The sequence below is a fragment of the Pleurodeles waltl genome, chromosome 10, assembly GCF_031143425.1.
Source record: "Pleurodeles waltl isolate 20211129_DDA chromosome 10, aPleWal1.hap1.20221129, whole genome shotgun sequence".
In the NCBI taxonomy this organism is placed as follows: domain Eukaryota; kingdom Metazoa; phylum Chordata; class Amphibia; order Caudata; family Salamandridae; genus Pleurodeles; species Pleurodeles waltl.
Genome location: NC_090449.1, coordinates 817,918,112 through 817,940,284, shown reverse-complemented (window position 1 = coordinate 817,940,284; position 22,173 = coordinate 817,918,112). Strand labels below are relative to the sequence as shown.

The window sequence follows — 22,173 nt, the reverse complement described above, 5'->3', positions numbered from 1 at the left end:
TTGCCATTTGTGGCCACGGAAGGGGCTCCCTGTCGCGTCCTTCCCTGCTACAGAGCCGCACATGCTTCCCAGCCATTTTGCAGCCATAGATCGGAATCCCACAGGCTCGTGGGACAGGGAACCAGAGCTCTGCCCAGTCCACAAAGCAGCAGCCGCCAAGCCTTCCTAGTCCGTCCCCCCAATCTCAGACCAGTTGGAGGCAGGATTTGCCATCACTTGCCTCACTGGGAAATCCATTACAACGGACAGGTGTGTTTTGAAGAACGTCCAAAGCGACTACTCCCTCCCCTTTGACACTGCCCCTCCGGCCATGCCTCCATCCCTGCTTTCGAGAGGATCATCTGGCACTTCTCTGCAAGGAAGTCTCGGCTCTCTTGACCAAGGGAGCCATAGAGAGGGTTCCTACGCTAGAAGTAGGTTGTGGTGCCCAAAAATCTCAGGAAGGGCAGAGGTCTACCTCCTATCTTAGAGCTTTGAGCCCTCAATATCCCTCTCAAGAAGAAGTTCAAAATGCTCACTCTGGCTCAGGTCCTGTCTGCCTTGTTCCAGGAGAATGGATGGTAGCGTTGGATTTGCGAGACGCTTACTTCCATATACCTATCTTTCCTGCCCACAGCGCTACTTGCAATTCGTGGTAGGTCAGGAGCACTTTCAATTTACCATACTCCCCTTTGTCCTTACCAGCAACCCTCGGGTGTTCACAAAAGTGATGGTGGTTGCAGCTCATCTGCGCAGGTTAGGGATTTCAGTATTCTCCCTATCTCGATGACTGGCTGTTGAAGGCGAACACGCCCCAGAAAGTCGTCTCCCACCTTCAGACTACAGAGAACCTTCTGCATTCGCTGGGGTTCACTATAAACGTGCCGAAGTCACACCTGACTCCTTCTCAGACGCTTCCTTTCATCGGAGCTGTTCTGGACACAGTGCAGTTTCGCACCTATCCTCCTGAAAAGTAGAGTCCGGGATATTCAGGCTATGATTCTGATGTTTCTGTGCCTCTCCAGGATTTTGGTGAGAATGACTGAGGTTGCTGGGCCTCATGGCCTCATGGATCCTGCTGGTAACACATGTCAGATGGCATTGCGGACTTTGCAGTGGGACCTGAAATTTCAGTGGGCGCATCATGGGAATCTCTCGGACATGGTCTAGATCTCGGAGGGAACTGCGAAAGACCTGCTGTGGTGGCTTTTGAATCATGATTGGATCAGCAGCAGATCCCTCTCCCTTCCCCAAGCAGATATCACAGTAGTGACAGATGCGGCACTCCTGAGATGGGGTGGCCACATGGGAGAGGTGGAGATCAGCGATCTCTGGTCTCCGGTGGAATCCAGACTCCACATCAATCTTTTGGCGCTCCGGGCAATCAGGACAACACTACCACCATGTGGTACTGCAACGAGCAGGGCAGAGTGAGGTGGTAGACCCTTTGTCAAGAGGCTCTATGCCTCTGGACGTGGCTGGAACATCAGGACATCCCCCTGATGGTTCACCATCTGGTGGGCTCTCTGAACGCCAGAGCAGTCGAACTCAGCCGTCAAAACATATTTGATAATGAATGACTTCTCCATCCGGAGGTGACACAAGGTCTATTTCAGCAGTGGGGAGAGCCTTGGTTAGAACTGTTCACCTCTGCACAGAACGCACAATGTCAGCTGTTTTGTCAGGAGGATCTTCTGTCGCAGCAGCAGGGACGGTTCTCCATCCGAACCTGTCCATTCTTCGCCTACATTCGTGGAGATTGAGTGGCGACAGTTGACAGCTTTTGACCTTCCACCCGAAGTCTTTTATGCTATCTTGGCAACCAGGAAGCTGGCCTGGTGAGCACCTATGGTGTTATCACCTTAAACCAGGTCCAGGTATCCCTGATTAGTGAAGTGTAGACAGTGTCTAGGAAGCCAAGGCTCTCCAGGGGTAGCTATGGATGAGCAGTCAAGACTTATCCAGGAGACATGCAAAGCTTATGCTACATCACTATAGTCACACAGCACTATCACACATGAAAGAACTACAGTGTTATTCTGGTAACACAAATACTAGAACACTAAGAGGCAGTTCTTCCCCCCCCCCCCCCCCACACACACACACAAAAGAAACTGGAGGTAAGCAAACACACTAATTATATACACAATAGCAAGTAGTAAGAAGCATAAAAACAAGCATTGGCAAAAGTATTAGAAAATAGTGTAGGCCCTAGGGAAGGGACAAACCATATACTGAAAAAGTGGGATGCGAAATACAGTCCCCCACTCAAGGATGTGGACTGGTTACAGGGGAGGTGGAGTAACTGGGAACCCCAAAAGGTGAGTACCAGAGTGACTTCTTGCGACTAGGAGAACAGAGGTAAGTACCTGGTTTTCCTCAGAACCAACAGGATGACTTTGGAAAAGGATTGTGCAAGACCCAGATCAGACTGGAAGAACCCAAACGTAGATTTTGGCAGAAGAGGACCTGCAAAGGAAGGATCTAGTTTAGTTTGCGAGAGTGTCCGGTCATGTCTGGAGCCACTACCTACCCTTTTTTGTGGACGTAGGATCAGGTTGACGGGGGATGAAGACGACCAGATAAGCAGCACAGGAGTTGAAGAGGAGTCCCTGAAGTGATACAGGTATTGTCCCAATTATGCTTTCGCATTTGTCAGTGGTGCCGGAGAACCACCAACAAACCTTGGCAAATGCAAAAGAAGAAGCAGAGCTGCAAGCCTGAAGAGGACCAGCAAGGCCTAGGGGACTCGACCCAAGGAAGGAAGTCCGGGGTTACCCTCAGATGTCGGCAAAGTCACCAGAAGAGGAGGCAGCCCCCAGAGGCAACCCACTGACAGCAGGCACAGCAAGTTGCAGTGAGGCCCACTTAGCACATTTGGAGAGGAGTCCCACGTCGCTGGAGATGCAGAGAGAAGACTGTGCTTGGCAGGAGAAGTGCTGGGGCCAAGGCTACACAAAGCAGGAGCAAACAAGCCTTTGTGACTGCAAGAGTCGCAGTGCACAGGGCTACTGTCCTGCAAGGAGAGGCAAAGGCTTTCCATCTCCCAAGTTAGACAGTTGGCAGAGAGGACCAAGAATACCACTCCAGACCATCACCTGTGATGCTGGATCCACGCAGTTCTGGAGGAGAGCAGATCCACTCAGCTGGTAGTCGTTGCAGTTGGTGCCTGCAGATGCAGGGGAGTAACTCCTTCACTCCAAGGGAGATTTCTTCCTACTTCTTGGTGCAGGCTGGAGTCTTGTCGACCTCCGAGGATGCACCGCTTGGGAAATGTTGCAGTTTCTGGAAGGAGCAGGGGAAACAATGTTGCAAAGCTGAGTCATCGCTGGGGTTGCAGATTGTCTGTTCTTGAAGAATCCAGTTGCGGTTCCAGTGGCCAGAAGATGAAGTAAACGATTCAGAGGAGTCCTGGTGGAAGCTTGCATGTCCAATCAGAGGACCTACCCAGGAGGGAGACCATAAATAGCCCTAAAAGAGGGCTTGGTCACCTGCAGGGTGACCACCTATCAGGAGGGGGCTATGATGTCATCTGCCTGACCTGGCGACTCAGATGCTGTCAGGGGCCTCTGCCCGTCTTGGATTCAAGATGGCAGAATCAAATCTCTGGTCACCACCCCTGGGGTGGTGATGGACAGTGGAGTGGTCACTCCCTTTTCCTTTCTCCAGTTTCGCACCAGAGCAGGGACTGGGGGTCCCTGGACTGGTGCAAACTGGTTTATGCAAAGACACCAAATGTGCCCTTCAAAGCATACCGGTGGCTTGGGTATGCTTCCTCTTTCAAGCCATATAACACTTATTTCCAAGGGAGAGGTTCTTACCTCCCTCTCACACAAGAAATCCTATGTTCTGCCTTCCTGAGCTGGTCAAGCAGCAGGAGGGCAGAAACCTGTCTGAGGAGAAGCAGCGGTGTGGGCTGCACAGAAAGTCCCAGAAGACCGGTAGGAGCAGTACTGGGAGTCCTCTAAGGAGTCCCCAACGTGCATGGAATCATACAACCAATACTAGCAACAGTATTCGGGTATGATTCAGACATGTTTGATACCAAAAATGCCCAGGTTCGGAGTTACCATTATGTCTCAGGACACAGGTGTGACAGTACACGGGTAAAATGGCTTCCCCGCACTTACAAAGTCCAGTGCAATGGAACTGGAGTTCATAGGGGCACCTCTGCTCATGCAGGGGTGCCCTCTCACACAGGGACCTGCACCCTGCCCTCTGGGCTAGCAGGGCCTACCATAGGGGTGACTTACAGTGACCTGGTACAGTGACCTGTGGTGAAAGGGTGCATGCACCTTTCATGCAGGCTGCAATTTACATGGGCTCCCATGGGAGGCACAGTACATGCTGCAGCCCGTGGGGAACCCCTAGTGTCCCAATGCGCTTGGTACCTAAGTACCATATACTAGTGACTTATAAGGGGGCCCCAGTATGCCAATAGCGGTATGTGCAAAGTCCTAGGCGACCACATTTAAAGGGAGAGAGCACACTCACTGTGGTCCTGGTTAGCAGGATCCCAGTGAAAAAAGTCTATGCATACTGAGAGGCAAAAAGTGGGGTTAGCCATTCCAAAAAGAGGGTACTTTCCTATAGTCCCTCCACTAAAACGGTGTATGCCTGTCGTTGGCATAAATTTGTGGCATGGTGTACCAACAAGTCTGTTGACCCCCTCCTTTCTGCACCTCTCTGAGGTTCTCTTGTTCATCCTTTATTGGGCCCAGCAGGACTCTGCTTTGGGCACCCTTTAAGGGTATTTATCAGCCGTCTCTGCCTTTCTTAGATTGCCAGACCAATCTTCCTTATTCAAATTTCCGATGGTTAGAAGGTTCCTTAAGGGACTTACCCATTTGTTTCCTCCGACCCCGTTCATTATGCCCCAATTGGGATTTGTGTGCCCCTTTTGAGCCAATGCGCAATTATCTCTTGCAGCTCTTAAACGCCAGGACTGTTTTCTTATTGCCATCACCTCTGCTCGCAGAGTGAGTGAGCTTCAAGGTCTTCCTCCCAAGCCACTATTTTTGTCTGTCCACCCTGTGGTGCTTCGTAGAAGGGCCTCCTTGCTTCCTAAGGTTGTTACCCCTTTTTACATAGGCCAATCCATCACCTTGCCTACTTTTTACGCATCCTCAAATCCCTCTCATGAAGAGGAGAGACTCCACTGTTTGGATCCAAAAAGAGTGTTGCCGATCTGCCTCAATCATACTAAAGATTTCCGGGTGGACGATCAATTCTTTGTTTGATATGTGGGTGCAAAGAAAAGTAAGGTGGTGCAGAAACGGACCGCCTCACGATGGGTATTGCTGTGCATAAAAATGTGCTACCCTCTGGCAAAGAAGCAACACCCTGAGGGCTGGCATGCTCTCTCAACCAGAGCAAATGCTGCCACCACAGCGGTAGCACACTGAGTTCCTGTCCTGGATATCTGCCAGGCAGCAACGTGGGCATCTCTGCACATGTTCACAAAACATTACTGCCTGGACAGTCTGGTCCGCAGAGACGGCTACTCTGGTTGTGGAAGACTTTTTAATATGATCTTGGTTCGCAGCCCACCACTGGGGATAGTAGTGCTTGGGTATCTATTCTAAGGTAAGGTATCTGCAACTAGAAATCTCTATCCGGTGAACAAGTTGCTTACCTTTGGTAACGATTTATCTGGTAGAGACATATTCTAGTTGCAGATTCCTTACCGACCAACCCATACTGCCCGCCTGCGAACTGATTTCTAGGGACAGGGTTTCCCTTTCAGGGCGCTAGCTCTGGTGCACCATTTTCAGGGTTCTTCATGGCTCCATGCTACTGGCGTGGAAAGTCATAAAAAATAACTGATATTAGTGCAGTGGGGTGGCGTTTAAGTAGGACTGCGACCCCATCACGGCGATCACAACGCCTACGATGAACATGGAGTAACCGACGCCACCTGACGGCACACAAGGTTACTGCTTGAAGAAGAATCTCCTGATCCAGTCTGCCACTTGGGGAAGGTAAGGAATCTGCAACTAGAATGTCTTTCCCACATAAATCATTACCAAAGTTAAGTAATTTGTTCATTACGGACTTCACGTTAAAATTTTGCTTACTCCCAATCACAGCAGTTTTTATCCATTTTTCATCCGTGCTTGGGCTTGGTTGCCATTCACTTGATGGATGTCTGACAGTGGATTAGTTTGTGGTATTTTGGAGTAGCACTGGTCTACTTTAGAAGAGCTTCAAGGCATGGCTTTAATGAGTATATAGACACCGGTCTTCTCTTCTTCCTTCCCAGTGGGAAGACTGGTAGTCACTGTTCTTGCTTCTTTTGTAGGTGGGAGTGTCACATATTCTCTGTTGGCTGGTCTGAATGTTTCTTTTCTCCCACATTTTCAGCCACTTGTTCAACAGTCTTGGTTATCCAGCCAATAGTGGGAGACATAGATCAAAAAGCACAGCTTGTGCTTCACTCAAACTTCATCAAGTTGTCTGCTATCTCTGTAATAGATCTAGGCATGATTGGTAATGTGGATGTTTCTTCTTCACAAGGCCCTTCACAAACATTTAAGTGTCAAATAATACTTCATACGGTGAGTGATTCAGCATTGTATTCCTCAGCATATTATTTGAGCTTCCCTTTGTGCTATACATCTTTATAAGTCATTAATAACGACCCTCATAGGTATGGCTGTTTTAAGCATGCTATTTTTAACACTGTTACCCTATTTGAATTAGTTCTAAAGGGGTGAAAGATTTGAAGGCGTACTCCCATTTTGGTAAGATGCGCTAAGAATGTAAAAACATTTGTAACTACATAGTGGTCCCACCATTTTAAAACTACAGGAATGTTGTGCTTCCAACATAAAGTTATATTTATTTGTTGGTTTGGCTTGACCTAGAGAGAAATTATTTGGGACGATTGGGCTGGTTTTGGTGACTGGATTCGGAGTTCATTTTTATTATTGAAATTTTAGGGGTTGATAGGTTTTGCAGTGTGGTACACAGTCTGGTTGCTTCTGACCGCAAGGGCCACCAATAACGTTCTTGCTATATTTGTAGAGTTGCAAAGACTCTTGAATGTGCTGAGCCAATACTCTAATGTGCTGCCCTAATTAGTTCAGATTTAAGTTATTTATTTGCTATGTCTTGATAACCTAATCCTGTTACTGTAACTTAAGGGAGCCCATCTATACCCAGGAACTAGGCATACTTCACCAGAAAGCCAAGAGGTGAGGCTGGCTTTTTGTGATGGTCTTGTTAGTTGTATTGCTGGGTCAATTTTAGTTTGCAACTGGATATTTGCTTTTACTTTGCAGACAACTACTGCAGCTTGGACAGCTGAAACATTCTTATTGAGCGAATTTACTCACTCTGGTGAGCAAGCACATGCTGTACATCCACCAATGGAAGCCGTTTCTTGAAGTCAGCTATACGTAACCAAAGCTGCTTCACTCTTATCATCTTGCCTTGCAAGTCTTTGTCATCATTGAATTCCCAGTGTGATTTTTGTTAGGATAGTAGAAGTTTTTTCAAGTGTGCAGTTTGTGTAGTGGAATCTCCTAAGGGCTTCAGGTGTGTATGCTTAAAGCAACTCTGGAGTGAGACCCTTGCCTCGCTGGAATTTTCATACCTTAGGAGAATCATATTTGGATAACTGATTTTTGATTTCTTAGAGTTCACTTTATAACTGCTTTTGCAAGCATTATGGCTGTTCTACCTACATGTTGACATTGATAACTCTGTTCGTGTAGAAACACCAGAGGAGTAGTTTTTTTTGTTTGTTTTTGTTTAGGAGGGGACTACGCTTCTGGTGGGACATTGTGATTTTTGCTGCACCCTACTTTGGTTGTTGCCCACTCTTCAACAGAGCCCACTTTCTGTGAGGCATCCTGTCTTCTGATAGCTGCTGCTTTCTTCTTTTGCTCTGACCTGATCTGTTTCCGTTCCTTCTCGTCTGCGGGCAAGTTTGTCCATTCTCATGTTGGGTGTGCACCAGTTCTCATATTCCCACAATCGTATGTGGAACAGGTCTTTTATACCCACAATCCTAGGAAGGATGGATCTCTTTGGATCCCTTATTTTTTTTTCCTGTCTCTGAAGTGATATTCCCCATGCTCCTTCTCTCCATTATTATTGAAATGTTTTTCTACGGACCACACTTCGGGTTTTTAAGTCATCACATTGGGATCTCTGATTACCATGCTTCTTTTCATTAGAACTGGTTTCTTTCTCAGACTCTGTCTTTAATTAGGGTTTTGTTCACAGGGTATATTTTTCCATGGAAATGCAAACTTGAAGCATAATGTTTGTTTACATCACATCACTGAAATGTAAAGAAAATATGTGATTTCGGGCGAAATTTGAGAGCATTATGGGTAAGAAAACCTTGTGCAATTCATGCAAGGTGCACTACCCTGGAATCCCTTGGTTATCTACCTTTAAAAAATGAGTGAGTTGGTAGGTTTCTATGGGTGGCGGCTGAGCATGGACCCAAATCCTGCAGCTACCTCGATTGTTGATATCGCCACATAGCGCTTTAGGGCCTTCTGTGTCCAGGTCTCTTGGCCCTTACACGCAAGTGAGATACAGTTTTTATCGGGAGACTTGGGTAAATGCTGTGTGGTAGGAAATGTGTGGCTCCCCCACAGAATTCAGAAATTTCCACACAGAAATGTCAGGAAAATGTCTTAGTAAACACTTGAGGTTTGCAGGGCATAGTTAAGAAAATGGTGTGGGATGCATGTGAAGCACACCAAACCGCCTCAACACGAACCCCCCTGATTCTCAAACCTACTCCTCCACCCCAACCACCCCGCGCTTTCTAATTTTCAGAACTGTGTGGGTCAGGTAGGCTGTCCCTCAGGAGGGGCAGCAAGTCTATTGAGCCTGGAGTGGAGCACCAGCCCATACCAAGGGGGGTGGAGGGGTCTTCTCCCTCTCCCCATGCATCTCAACCATCACCAACCACACTCAGGAACTCTGAACCTCTTAGCAAGACATTGAATTGAAAACAATATTGAACTGATTCAAAAATTGCTACCCCTAGCCAGATTTTTTAAATCACACATATCCCTCACTCCCCTCTCCTCCCCCCACAACATGGGAAACATCCAGAACGACGACACTGGAACCACGACAACGTTGTTAACGAAAGTGGAACCCCACTTTCGTTAACTCACTTTTTCTCTGCCTTAACCACACATGAGCTGAACAACACACATGCGTGATTAAGGCAGAGAAAAGGGAGTCCGCATCAGGAGAGGACGTGGACAGGTAAGTGGGCCCAGGGGTAGTTTTGAGGGCATTTTTGTTTTTGGAGTGGGATGGTCGGAGTACTTTTGTGGGGCTGGGATAGGGTTGGGGTAGTTTTTAGGGGCGGTGGTGATTTGGTTATTTTTTTTTTAAGGGGCAAGTGGAGTGGTCGGGGTAGTTTTGTTTTTAGGGTGGGGTGTCGAGGTACTATGGTTTTTAGTGCGGGGTAATTTTGTTTTTAGGGGCGGGGTGGGGGTAATTGTTTTATTTGGGGCCGGTTTGTCAGGGCGGGGTTGGGGGGGCTCGGGGTAATTTTGTATTTAGGACAGGTGGGGGGTGGGGGTTGAATTTTTTGGGGTGGGGATTCGGGGTAATTTTGTTTTCAGGGGCAAGGTAGTTTTATATTTGGGGGTCGGGTAGGTTTTAGGGCTCAGGGTGGGTGCAGGGTATTGGGGTAGTTTTATTTTTGGGGCAAGTGGGGAGGTCAGGGTAGTTTTATTTTGTGAGGGGGTTGGGGTAGTTTTATTTTTAGGGTGGGGGTTAGGGTCATTTTCTTTTTGGGGTTGGGGTCAGTTCTTAGGGCAGGTGGGGGCTCGGGTAGGTTTTGGCTCGAGTAGGTTGTAGGGCTCGGGGTGGGTGGCGAGGTATTGGAGTCGTTTTTGCGGGTGGTGGGGGTTGGGTAGTTTTATTTTTAGGGCGGTGGTGGGGGTCAGGGTAGTTATGTTTATATGGCGGGTGGGGGTTGGCATGTGAAATCCACGCATGCCATTCCACACATGCCTTTACTAGGCATGCCTTTACAAAGAAAAATTGTTGTAAAGGCAAGCGTGGCAAAGGCATTCGTGGAAACGACGCAGTTCTTGTTCCGACCGTATTGTTCAGGCATGTGTGGTTGGCGCATGTGTTGTTCCATCATATATCCGCCCCACATACGTAATACCATACAGTGCCAGCCATAGTGATCCCTCCCATCATATGGAGCAGTTCCCCAACATTCTGAAAACATCTTGCATATTAAGTTAATTCAAACAAAACTAAGACTTGACCAGTCTGACATTGCAGATTACAAGTCCGTAATTAACAGACTAGGTAAGCATATGCTTCCCAAAAATGCGGCAGCCTCCTGGATTTCTTTTTTAACTTGAAAGAACAAGCTCCTCTCTAATAAACATGTTTGATCTGGATTAGCCACCAACTTCATATTGACCTTGGACGACCTCAAGAACACCAGTGATTCAAATGGAGAAGTTACTGAATTATTACATAAACTCTTGGCAACTTGTGACGGTGTTCACCATCCTCAGTTGGGCCAACAACTGAACAATAAAGGAATGCAGGAACAGGTCCTTAAGTGCGTTAAGTTCTACATTAAAGATGTAGATGAAACTCACTGTTCCTCCATTCTTCTTACTAGCATTCACTTTTCGAGTAAGGGTTTCCCATGCTCAGCTGCTGCACATCTTCTCTTTAATGTATGCCTGTCCCTTTCTCTGGGTCGCATCAGTTCATTCAGGCTGTCTTGCTCTGCATACGCTTATGAAACTTGTATCTTAAAATTGGAAAGTTTATTCCTTCAAAGCAGTGATCCTAAGTGTTAATTATGGCTTATAGAGTTCCGATTGTTACCCTCAATCTCTCCCTGTATTCCACTGCCGCAACCACCCCCTCCTTCCATATCAGCCATAGCTACTTCTGGAATAATGAGTAATGTGGGTGTTGAGTTTAGACTCTAACATGAAAAAAAGTGACCCAAAGGACCAAAATCACATACATGGTGAGAGCATTGTGCTACATCAACCCTTGAGCTGCCACTTCTTGAATTGTCATTGGGCACGCTGTACATCTAATAAGCAGACGTCAAAACAATCAAGAATTCCAGACCTTGTCAAGCCCTTAACAGGAACAAACCAACCACATTACTCTTAACGTCAAGGCACTTCTCTTAATACTAGATGCCACATGAAAGCCCTTTCAAATCTATCCATTGCTCACAAGGTGATCCGTGGAACAGGACCAATCGTCTAATTATAGAAACCTGAACTGTTCAATCAAAGCAGAAGCCTCAGATCAAGAATGGCCCTGCACTTTACTTCCCCTATTTAGAAAAAGTACATGGAAGAAGCTCATTCTTGCTACAGACATGCAAACTTTGGAACATGCTGCAGAAGAGAATAGGTATGTTTAGTCACCTCTAACTCTGGAAACCAATAAAGACTGGTTCTCCTCACTAAATCATTTTTACAAGACTTTAAGTTAAGAGTTATATGAGGTGTATGCAACCTGCAAACCTATCCCTTGCGTTTGTTTAACATTTACTCTTGTTCAAAATACTTTTTCATATTGCTTCAACAAGTGTGGAGTATAACTCCAAGCTCCATGCACAACACCAGTGCATGTTACTCATCGGTCACATCTCACCCAACACTCTTCTGTTACAATACAGTATAACTTTACTAGGAAAAGTTGATAAAAGAAAATAAATGATAATACTATTGTGAAAGAATCCAGACTCTGCAGATGAAATGCTGCCACTCTAGTGGCAACTAGTAAGGTGGAGTGTGGCGTTCAAAACATGATCTCCATGTCTACTTGCCTGACCTTGCAACTCTCAATCTAAATTGATGATCCCATGTCAACCAGCCTGAGTCCTGTGGCTGAATGCGCAGAGGAGACTAACTCTTCAATATGGCTTAAATAAACAGGTTTACACACCAGCCTACACTTTCCCACTAGGATGTTTGGTTGAAAGGGCCCTGCCCACACTTCCAGACATGTTTACCTGTGAAATACAGATAAGGCGTCTAGGCACACATTTCACATGACACCCAATGTGTTGCAACACAATATTGATAGCGTGATCGCAAAACAACCGTATTGGAGCCACATTCTCGCGTTCTCCGATCATGGAATGTTTTTACTGATCGTGAAAAACGTAGGCCCTGTCTATAAAGTATTATTCATTCTTTGAGTGACGACTTTATTGAACCTATGGTCAGAAGAAGTATAGCATAGATGTATATTTTTCATGGGAGTAATTAAGAATCGAAGGACAGGGCAGTCGAAAACAACTTGTGAATGCTTATGACTGATGTCAATGCTCCCATCATTGCACTTTATGAAACATAAAATTTAATAAAATAACACCTTTCCTTCTTAAGAATCATTCATATAGATCTGTTGCCTTCTCACCTTTCTTCTTTGAGACAGATATTTAAAATCATTGAAAAGAACTTAAAATGCACCCCTTTCGCTAAGCATGTTCACTAGTCCATCATTATATTGTGCCAACTTTCAGCCTGCTATATTTTCTATCCTGTTCTGATGGCTGCTTCCCACCTCAAACATGTTGCTGTGAGATCTATACCAAAATACAAATTTGACTAAGCATTTGGCAAAATCAAAAGATATGGCCTTAGCTATTGAGCAAAATGTTTTTTGTCCACATATGCTACAAAATAAAAATGGAGAAAAATTAAAAATATGCACCCCGTCAATATAGGGACCATATGCATGTAATAAAAAAATTAAATTTAAAGAAAAAAATAACCATCTCTTAGCACTTTAATAGAACAACACCGGTTCTTCCTAGCAGGCAGGTATATGTAGAAGAATGTAAGGTAAGTATCTTATTTTTCTTTGCTCTCTGCATTGGGTTCTCTTGCTGTTGCATCTCTCCAGGGGCCTTAAAGTGGCATAATCACTGAACTTTTATCCGATAACAGTTTTTTTTTCCATTTCTATTTTGGTTTACTCTGAAATTCAAGAATATAAATCTGGAGTAAGCAACGCCTATTCACAAAACTTTGTTTACCGTGCCCAACGAGATATTGTTAATGAAGTTACAATAACTCTTTTGTTTCTTACTTTAATTGCCTATCTCCTCCCACAGGGTCCTAAATGTACTGGTTTTTTTTTTTTTACTTTACAGGCTTTGTCAGAAAAGGTTTCGCAACTAGAAGACCTCTGTATCAAGAAGGAAAGATTCATTCAGTCCAATAAAATGATAATTAAATTCCGTGAAGACCACATAGGCCGACTGGAAAAAGTTCAACGAGAAGCACGAACTTCATTTTTGAATGATGAGCAGGATAATTATATAACAGAACTGAAGCAGGAGGTCCGAAGTTTGAAAGAGCAGGTAAAGAGACACCCTCTTACGGGGCATGGCAGAAAAATTTAAGTTTCCCCAATAAGTATTGCAAGAATGTATTTATCATTGGACTTACAATTCAAATAAGAAATACTCTTGTGTCCTTTTTCTTTTTCCATTCTTAACACGTCACTATTCGTGCCACCTATCACGAATCTAGTGTGGGTCGAAGGGGGTGGTAAATGTAACTGTCCAATATTGAAATGTACCCCGTGGTGATGCTGTATGTGGCATTTTCCATACTTGCACATGACGTGTCCTTGTCATTGCCTTTCTTTTTTTTGACAGTTGATGCCAATCAGTCCCTCTAGTATTCACCAGATTCATAGCAAAGAATGGCCCCAGCGTATTTTGGGCCTTCAAGTCTTTTTGTGTTTTTTTTTTTTTTCCCGTCATCAAACTTCTTTCTAGTTGGATAATTTATGCTGTGAAGCTCAGGTGCAGGGGTTGTCCCCCATAATCTCTGTGACTCTGGTCTGATGAACAGTCATCAGTGCAGCATTGTGTGAGTTATTAATGATGGAAACCTTTTGACTCCTGATGGACTCCATAGAACTGTGACATATGTTAAAGAATGCAGGTTTATAATGTTGAGATTGCGGTTACTCACAGATGAGTAAAGATGTGTACCCAGACTAGGGAAGATGCTACAACTAGCGATGAGATAGGGGACAAGTAACCTGAAGGTTGGCAATGCTCTCCCAGAGAGTTTTCCATGGTGCAAGCAGACTGCTTGTGCATGACACTCAGAACTTACTTGCCATTACTCAGAACTAATCCAGTAAAGACCAAGAAAGGTCACAGTTCCACAGGCTTTCCAAGATGACCCAGAGGACAGCATGTCACAGGGCTTAAGAGATGGCACAGAGGAAGCGGGTCATAGTGGACAGCAGACGATATCAGAGAGAACTCCCTTCTCAGTGTTAGCCAATCCCTAAACCGTTATAAAGCAGCCTATCTAAATCCACCACATCTATTCGATACCGCCAAAAATCTGAATATTGGCGATAGATGGACTGCTTGGATTGAGACATCTGATGGTTTCATTGATGCACTAGAGGAAGCAGATAACAAGAAGCTTATCAAATTCCTTAAGAATCTTGCTGGTGAGGGTGTTAAAGAAGTCATAAAGAAAATGCAGCGAGCTGACAAAGTTACGTGTGGTCAAATTAAAGAAGCCTTGAATCTCAAGAACAATCCAGTGCCGTATGTAGATTCTGAGAGGTATGTTTTTTTGTCAAAAACGACAGAGTTGGTGAAAGCATAGATGGATCTGTTGAGACTGGATACGCTCATTAAACACAGTTCAATTAATTTAATGATGAACCAATAAGTCTCAGCGTTATTGACAGATGCCTGTCGGATTCATTTAGATGACGAATGCTGAGAGAAACTTAGTCTGGAGCGTGTTCACATGGCTTCCAAAGCTGAGAAGTCTTCCGATCAACAAGCTGCTGATATTAAGGCCCGACGTGACCACTGTGAGTTTGTCATGAACATAAAAAGAAGCAGAAGCACACAAAGTGATGTCTCCACGAAAAAGGATGTTGTGTTTCAGGTGTGGATTTTTGTTTCCACACAGAGGTAAATGTCCCCCACTGGACAGATACGCAAAGGCTGTGGGAAGGAGAACTATTTTGTAACAGTTTCCAACGTGAAATAAAAAGTAAGTGTGTCATGGTGAGAAGACAAAATAAGCAACTAAACATTCCAGAAGCGACGTTAGACATGCACCCACAAGGCTAAGCAACATCGCCAGTTGAGACAAATCAACACCAAATGAAGTTGATTGTCATATAAATCATTGTCAAAAAGTTCTTCGGTATCAATGTCAGGTGAAAGTGAAGAAGATAGTTGTGCAATGTTGTGAACTATCTCCATTGCCAATACTCTCGCCATAGAAAACTAAAGTATATACATGGGCTACATTGACGCCATTTAAAATTCAGGGTTAATTCGTAGCGACAATGAAAAAGAAGAAAACAAAAGTGCAAGTGCCCATTCATGTGCTTCAAGGTACAGCGTCAGGTGCTTCTTTAGCTGCTAATATGGGACTGATCTCAGTGAACTACAACATGAATGCTCATCACAAAATAGTAAGTGAGTTCCCTTTGTTATTTGATGTGTTAGGAAAGCTTAAGACTATGAAAGTACAATTGCATATTAATGAGGATGTCTGCCCTGTTGCTCAGACACAGACTGATTGCATTTCATGTACAGGAAACTGTTGAAAAGGAACTCAAATCATTACTTACACATGATATCATTGAGCGTTCTACTGGTCCAACGCCATGGGGTTCTCCCAAAATGGACAGTGAAGGAGCTGTACGCATCTGTGTGGATATGCGTCAAACGAACAAGGCAATTGAAAGAACGACATCCAGGTCCTCACGTTGCTGACATAACACAATTGAATGGTGCAAAGGTATTTTCTAGCTTTGACCTGAATAAAGGATATCCTCAATTGGAACTCGAGGAGAATTGCAGGAACATTACAACCTTTGCTATACATATTGGTCTAATTTGATTTTGGTGTGCCATTAGCTGCAGAGCTTTTTCAAGATGTCATACAACGAATCATGCAGCCAGTTATGAATGCTTTTAACTATAGGGATGACATATTAGTTTTTGGAGCTACACAGAAGGAGCATAATAAAGCTCTCAAGCTAGTGTGTTTCCTTGTTGATGCAGGTTTAACTTTGAATGCTGAGTAGTGTGAATTCCATAAAACAAAGCTAAACTTCTTTGGCCATATCTTTTCTGATAGGAGTATGACGCCTGATCCAGCTAAAGTGCAAGCGTTGGCAACTTCTAGTCCCCCACAAGATGTTTCCATGTGAAGTTCATTCCTTGGCATGGCAGTTACTGTTCCAGATACATACGATTCTTTGCCACCATGAGTGCTCCATTGGAAGACTTGACAATAAAGAATGTTTCATTTCATTGGTCACATGAATGCGAGCAAAGCCTTAAGAGAATCAAACAAGCTAACAGGCATGCTAATGAAATGGCAAATTTTAATCTAAGGATTCACAGATGTTGTTGTTGATGCTCGCCCTGCCAGGTGAGGCGCAATCCTTTCACAGCACAGTGGATACCTAAATGCTCGAAGAAATAATGTGGCATATGCAAGAAAACGTTTATCCCAAACTGAACGTGCTTAGTCCCAACATGAGAAAGAAAGTTTGGCAGTGCTGTGAACTTGTGAACATTTCTACTTATACGGAAAGCCTTTTAAACTTGTGACAGTTCATCAGGCATTGTTGACCATCTTTGGCAATCCAAAAGCCAAGATGCCTCCTCACATTTGTGCACCATCCAGGAAAAGATCAAACCCCTGCCGACTACTTTTCCATAGTTGCATATTCACCGTCTTGGTACCCTTTCCAAGAAGGCTGAAGCCTGCATAAAGTTCTGTGTGAAATCAAACACAACAGCTGTCATTTCTTTGAAGCAAATTGTCACTGCCACAAGTCAAGATAGTGACATGTTAAAACTTAGACCTTATTTCACATCAATCTTGGAACCAGCACACTCAACCTCTAGCCAGTGACAGTGAATACCAGTAGTTTATAAATGTCAAAGATGAACTGCCCGTGACTCAAGAAGGCATTACCCTGGGGTGTTCGAGAATTGATATTCCGGAGGCTCTGCGGCAAACAATAATTAAAGTGGCCCATAAAGGACATAGTGGAATTGCTGCCTCAAAATGAACTCGCTGAGACAGAGTCTGGTTTCCTCATCTTAATTATAGAGTTGAAGGCTTGTCATCTATGCAACTGCCTGTCATTGAAAACCACCCAACACACCTTAGGCATGTCAGAGTTGCCAACCTGTATTGGAAAGATTTGCTGTTGACTTTTTCAGTGCTCTTGACAATGGACATCACCTGATGGTGATTGTTGCTAAATATTCCTGTTTTCCATTGATAGAAGATCTCTCATCTGTCACTCAAGAAAGGGTCATTGAGAGATTAGAAGCCATTTTTGAGACATGGGGTGTTCCTGTAATCTTGAAATCTGACAATAGTCCACCTTTCAACAATTGAGAATTCAAAGATTTTCTCAATCATCTTAATATAAGCATCAGAAGAGCACACTTCTGTGGCCACAGGCCAGTGGCCTTGTCGAACGCTTCACAAGTACTTTGAAGAAAGCAATTCAGCTTCGCCAACGCAGATCATAGACACTTCGTTTGCCCGCTTCCCAGTTTCTGAAGACCCAATCACAAGTAATCAGAGCACCACAAAGGCTCATCGAAGAAGTATGATTATGTATATATTTTGGAAAAAAAAACCAGAGGGGAGATGTAGTGTTGTGTGAGTTATTGATAGAACCCTTTTAGCTCCTGGTGGACTCTTTAGACCTGTGACATAATTGTTTGAGCATGGTGAAGTGAATGCAGGCTTAAAATGCTGATTAATAAAGACTTGTAAAACCCATCTCTTTGTGGTGTAACTGTCTGCACTTTGCTGCTGTAGGTGTGAGGTCCCTTTGGAACTGCCTAACGTGCTTTCAGAGCAAGGGAACACTGATCCCGAAAAACATGTTGGGCATTATTGTACTATATGAAACAATGTTACCACCCTTTGCAAAGTTAGCTTTAAAATGTCAATGAAGTTAGAACATGGTTGAAAAGGCAATTGGCAGAAAGATATTTTTGTAGAATATTTGTTGTCCTCCCTACCTCAGTAAAGCTTAGTGGAACAATCCTAGAAAATGGGCAGCATTTTAGAATGAAGAATTGCAAAGCATTTTCTTTGTGAGAGGGGCTGTCAACGACTTACAGTATTTGTGGTGGTTATTTTAATTTACCACTGGTGTTCTAGAGCACAGACAAATATTGCACTTGAGTTGGATAACCAAGTTCCTACCTCATGTACTTAACTCTTCATAGGCAGCCAGTTGAGTAGTCAAGGCTTATCTCAGGAGATGTTGGAGGGTTTGGAACTCAGGTTCATTATTACGCAGGTTATTACATTCTGTGAACTCAATGTCAGACAGTTTCTATTCCTGTGAAAAATGATAGCTCTCTCCTTATGAATATGGAAGTTAGGGCAGGGGCAATACAAATACACAAACACCTAGAAGGTTCTAACATCTTCTGTGATTAGGAAGCAACTTCAAACACTTATAGTGTATATCTGATGAAGCACCATGATCAAATTAACAAGACCTAACCGCCAATGTTAGACTTTAACATTCTGTGAGCTTAAAACTCCTGTTACTAGAGTCTTTATTCACAAGCATGCTTCAGTGGGGTAGAGGTGTAAGATAATGCAAAATTGTGTCAAACTGGCTATGATAAAGTCAATTTCCAGCAGAATTAATTAGTTAAAAAAAACCACAAAAAAACAAAGGGCCCAAAAACTTAACTCCGACTCTGCAATAGGAGTTTTTGGGGGCTCAAATGACTGAGTATGTATTTCTTATTGTCTAAGTCTGCAATCCAGGGGTTAGGAAAAAGTTTCAAATGGCACTTCCAACTGAACTGATGCTGGACTGGGACTAGCATCCACATATGATGTGATACCAAACTTGGGACCCACATCTCACAATTTGCTAGCTAAGCTCAAAATGGTTGATTGGTACTAGTCACCCATCAGGCTGAGAGTGTCACCAGTTTGAAGTGGTAAATTAGAATATAAGGATAGTGCTTGTGTTCAATGACAATCCCATATAATAACTCCAGAAACAAAAGGATTAGAGGCAAAATTCCATTTTTATCAGAATCTGGGCAAACAATGACAGCCATTTTGACAACTCCTTCATGGCCTCAAGGTGAAGACAAAAAACCTGTGTCAATTTCTGTGGCTAGCAATGAGAATGAGCAGGTTCTCTTAGAATCTGCAAAGCTACTGGTGGATCTGGAGTGTTAAATTCTTAATTCACTCAGACCTAGATTGTTGTCTGCAGATTCTTGACTGTCTTTTCAGACAAATGCTACTTGGGTCAATTCTCCCAAGCTCGGGTGGAAGGATCCTGTAGATCCTGGGTGTCTTAATCCTGCAAAACGTAGAATGACCTCTGTTCAGGCTGCACCATATGACAGAAGATGCAAAGATACTTAAAGAAAGAATCCCAAACCAAAGGGCTTAAACTAATGATACAGAAACTAAAAGGAATTGTAGTTGCAAATAGCTTTGATTAAAAACAATCCTGCTTGTGAATATTGCATGTAAAAGTATTAATGCAACATCCATGAAATTTACAGTGAATGCAGTCATCCTAATGCCACACTCTTAGTGCATTTTTCAGAGCTTGAAGTAAGTTATGTAGTCCATTTGTGAGAATCCAGACTTTAGCCATTGATGACCAATTTGCCAATGTTAAATTTTGCAATATCTTCTGCTAAATACTAGCACAGAAGATTTTTTTTTTTTTTTGCATTTACAGCTAGTTCATTGTATTCCAATAAGGACCATCCAATCAGGAGTCATGCACCTCTTATTACAATTAAGCAGATCTTCGGCCCGCAACTTTGGAATGCATTCTGATTTGCAGTTAGTGGTATTTCTGACTGCCTGCAATTTTGCAGGGTTTTGAAGACTTACTTATTTTGCTAATTCACGGCTATGATGGAAACTTTACAGTTAGGTTCCTTGCTGTTTCCTTGATCCAAGATACCGTGTGGCTACCAATTTTGGTAGAAGTAAATAAATATATACAAATATGACTTCAAACTGAAAAGTGTTTTAAGGTAGGACATTCTTCCTGATTTTGAGTTGAAATGTTTAGTTAAACCAGCCGAGTTGAGGCTTTGACACTTTTGTGTATTATCCTTTCACAGGTAGAACACCACCCTAGAGTAGCAAAATATGCAATGGAGAATCACAACCTCCGTGAGGAAAACAAGCGTCTCCGGGCTTTGCAGTCTGTGAGGAGGGCTCAGGAAATTGATCAGCAGACCATGATGGACTTGGAGAGAGCTTTCTTGGAGGCTTCTGCAGCTGAGGGCAGAACTGGAGGTAAATGTGATGTTCTCTAGCTTGATCAAATAGATCAAGCGGAATGGAGGAAATTGGTGGTGGGTCTTTTATGGAGGTACAGAATTCAGACCTTATGATTTGTTTAGTCGTTTCTTCTGCAACTGACCTTTGGTTGATTTGGTTTTGAAGACTCTGATTTTCATTTGTTTTAATGACTTAGGTATGCCAATGCATTCAACTCCCATTCCAACTGAAAGCAATTCGTTGATATCTGTGGAAAGGCTGAAGGCACGTCTTTCACAAATGCAGAGTGAATTGGCCACTTCAAAACAAGAATATGAAGAATTTAAGGAGGTCACAAAGTAAGAAAGCAGCATATGTTTACAACTAGAAGGTGCATGTAACTTAAAGTGCATGTCACAGATGTTTCTTAAAAGCTTCTCAGTTTATTAAAATGCACTAGGGGTTACGTTTTATTGCATACTAAGTACTCATCCTACCCAGGGCATGATGCCGGTGAAAATCTGATTTTAGAGTTGAAGATTTTGCAAACTTTAACAACCAAGTCCTAGAAGAAAGAAGCATTGATCTCCTCAGTGTTTTGTTTTTTTATAGCAATAAGTAATTAACATTTTAGTGAATATGTGTCACATGTGAAAGGAGTGTAACCTTTGAGTAAAAAATTCAAGAGCAACTGAAGCCATCAGTGTGTTGGCAGTTTGTCGTCTGTTGACTTACTCCTGCTTCTGATCCACGCTCAGTATACCCTCCTTAATATTCCATTACAGATTCCAGAATTACCTGTACCTCTTTTCACTGTTTTAATTTTCTTTTTCTGGTTTGTTTGTGTCCTTAAGCTCGGTCCTAAACCTCATCCTTGAAATCATCCCCCTTTCTTTATTGTTACCTTTATTATTATTATTATTATTATTATTATTATTATTATTGTGGTTTTATAGAGCGCATAGCTACTCTACATGTTTTTTCAGCTCTAGGCCTGTTTAGTACTGGTGTACTAAAAGATAAATTAAACGAGCCAAGTCTTCAAATATTTTCGGAAAACACTTGGGGATTAGCACATTCTCATTGAGTCGGGTAATGCATTCCACAATTTAGGACCCAGATGAAAAAAAGATCGACCACTCTGAGGAGTTCTTCTGATTCTGGGGACAACACAGAGATGGCAGTTGCTGGAATGGAAGGAATGGCTGAGACTGTAATGTTATCAACGATCTTAGGTACAGGGGACCAACATTTGACATGGCTTTATGCATGTTACACAGTGCTTTGAACTAGATATGCTTTCCCACTGGCAGCCATGGAGGTTTCTGAGAAGATTGGAGGTCGAAGAATATTTAGGAAGGTGGAATAACATTGTAGCAGCCACATTCTGGACCACCTGTAGACGTTTCAGTGGGGTCTTGGAGACCCCAAGATAAAGAATGTTCCCATAATCCACTTTTGGCAGAACAAGAGCCGGAATTACTGTTTGTTGGGCAGAGATTGGCAGTAGCCAAATAATTTTCTTAATTCACTTTAATACAGTAAAACAAATAGAGGCTACATTGTAAATTTGAAATAATATTGAGAGTGCATCATTGAGTCAGAAGTCCAAGTTCTGAACCACAGAGAGAGAAATTGGAGGTGTTCCCAGGATATCTGGCCAGTGATGAGGTCCCAAAAGATGGGGCTTATTAACCACTAGCAAAACCTCGGTCTTGTCTCCGTTTTGTTTCAAGTAATTGTTGCTCATGCAGGTGGCTACCCTCTGAAGACAGATGTTCAAAGTGTCAGAGCTGTGATCTTCCTTAGGTGAAAGGGAAAATATGATGTGGGCATCATCTGCAGAGGAGAAATGAGACTACAGCTTTCCGCAATATCTGCCAGGGACACACAT

General features: G+C 43.5%; 1 protein-coding gene across 2 annotated transcripts in view; it reads left to right on the top strand.

The window, feature by feature from the left end:
• Positions 1 to 22,173, top strand: part of KIF15 (kinesin family member 15) — a 930,781-nt gene that overhangs the window by 236,685 nt on the left and 671,923 nt on the right. For both annotated transcript variants that reach the window (XM_069211483.1, XM_069211481.1), the window contains exons 13-15: positions 13,127 to 13,336; positions 20,138 to 20,315; positions 20,497 to 20,638. In XM_069211483.1, coding sequence (XP_069067584.1) covers positions 13,127 to 13,336; positions 20,138 to 20,315; positions 20,497 to 20,638 — 530 coding nt within the window. The remainder of the gene's footprint in view (positions 1 to 13,126; positions 13,337 to 20,137; positions 20,316 to 20,496; positions 20,639 to 22,173) is intronic.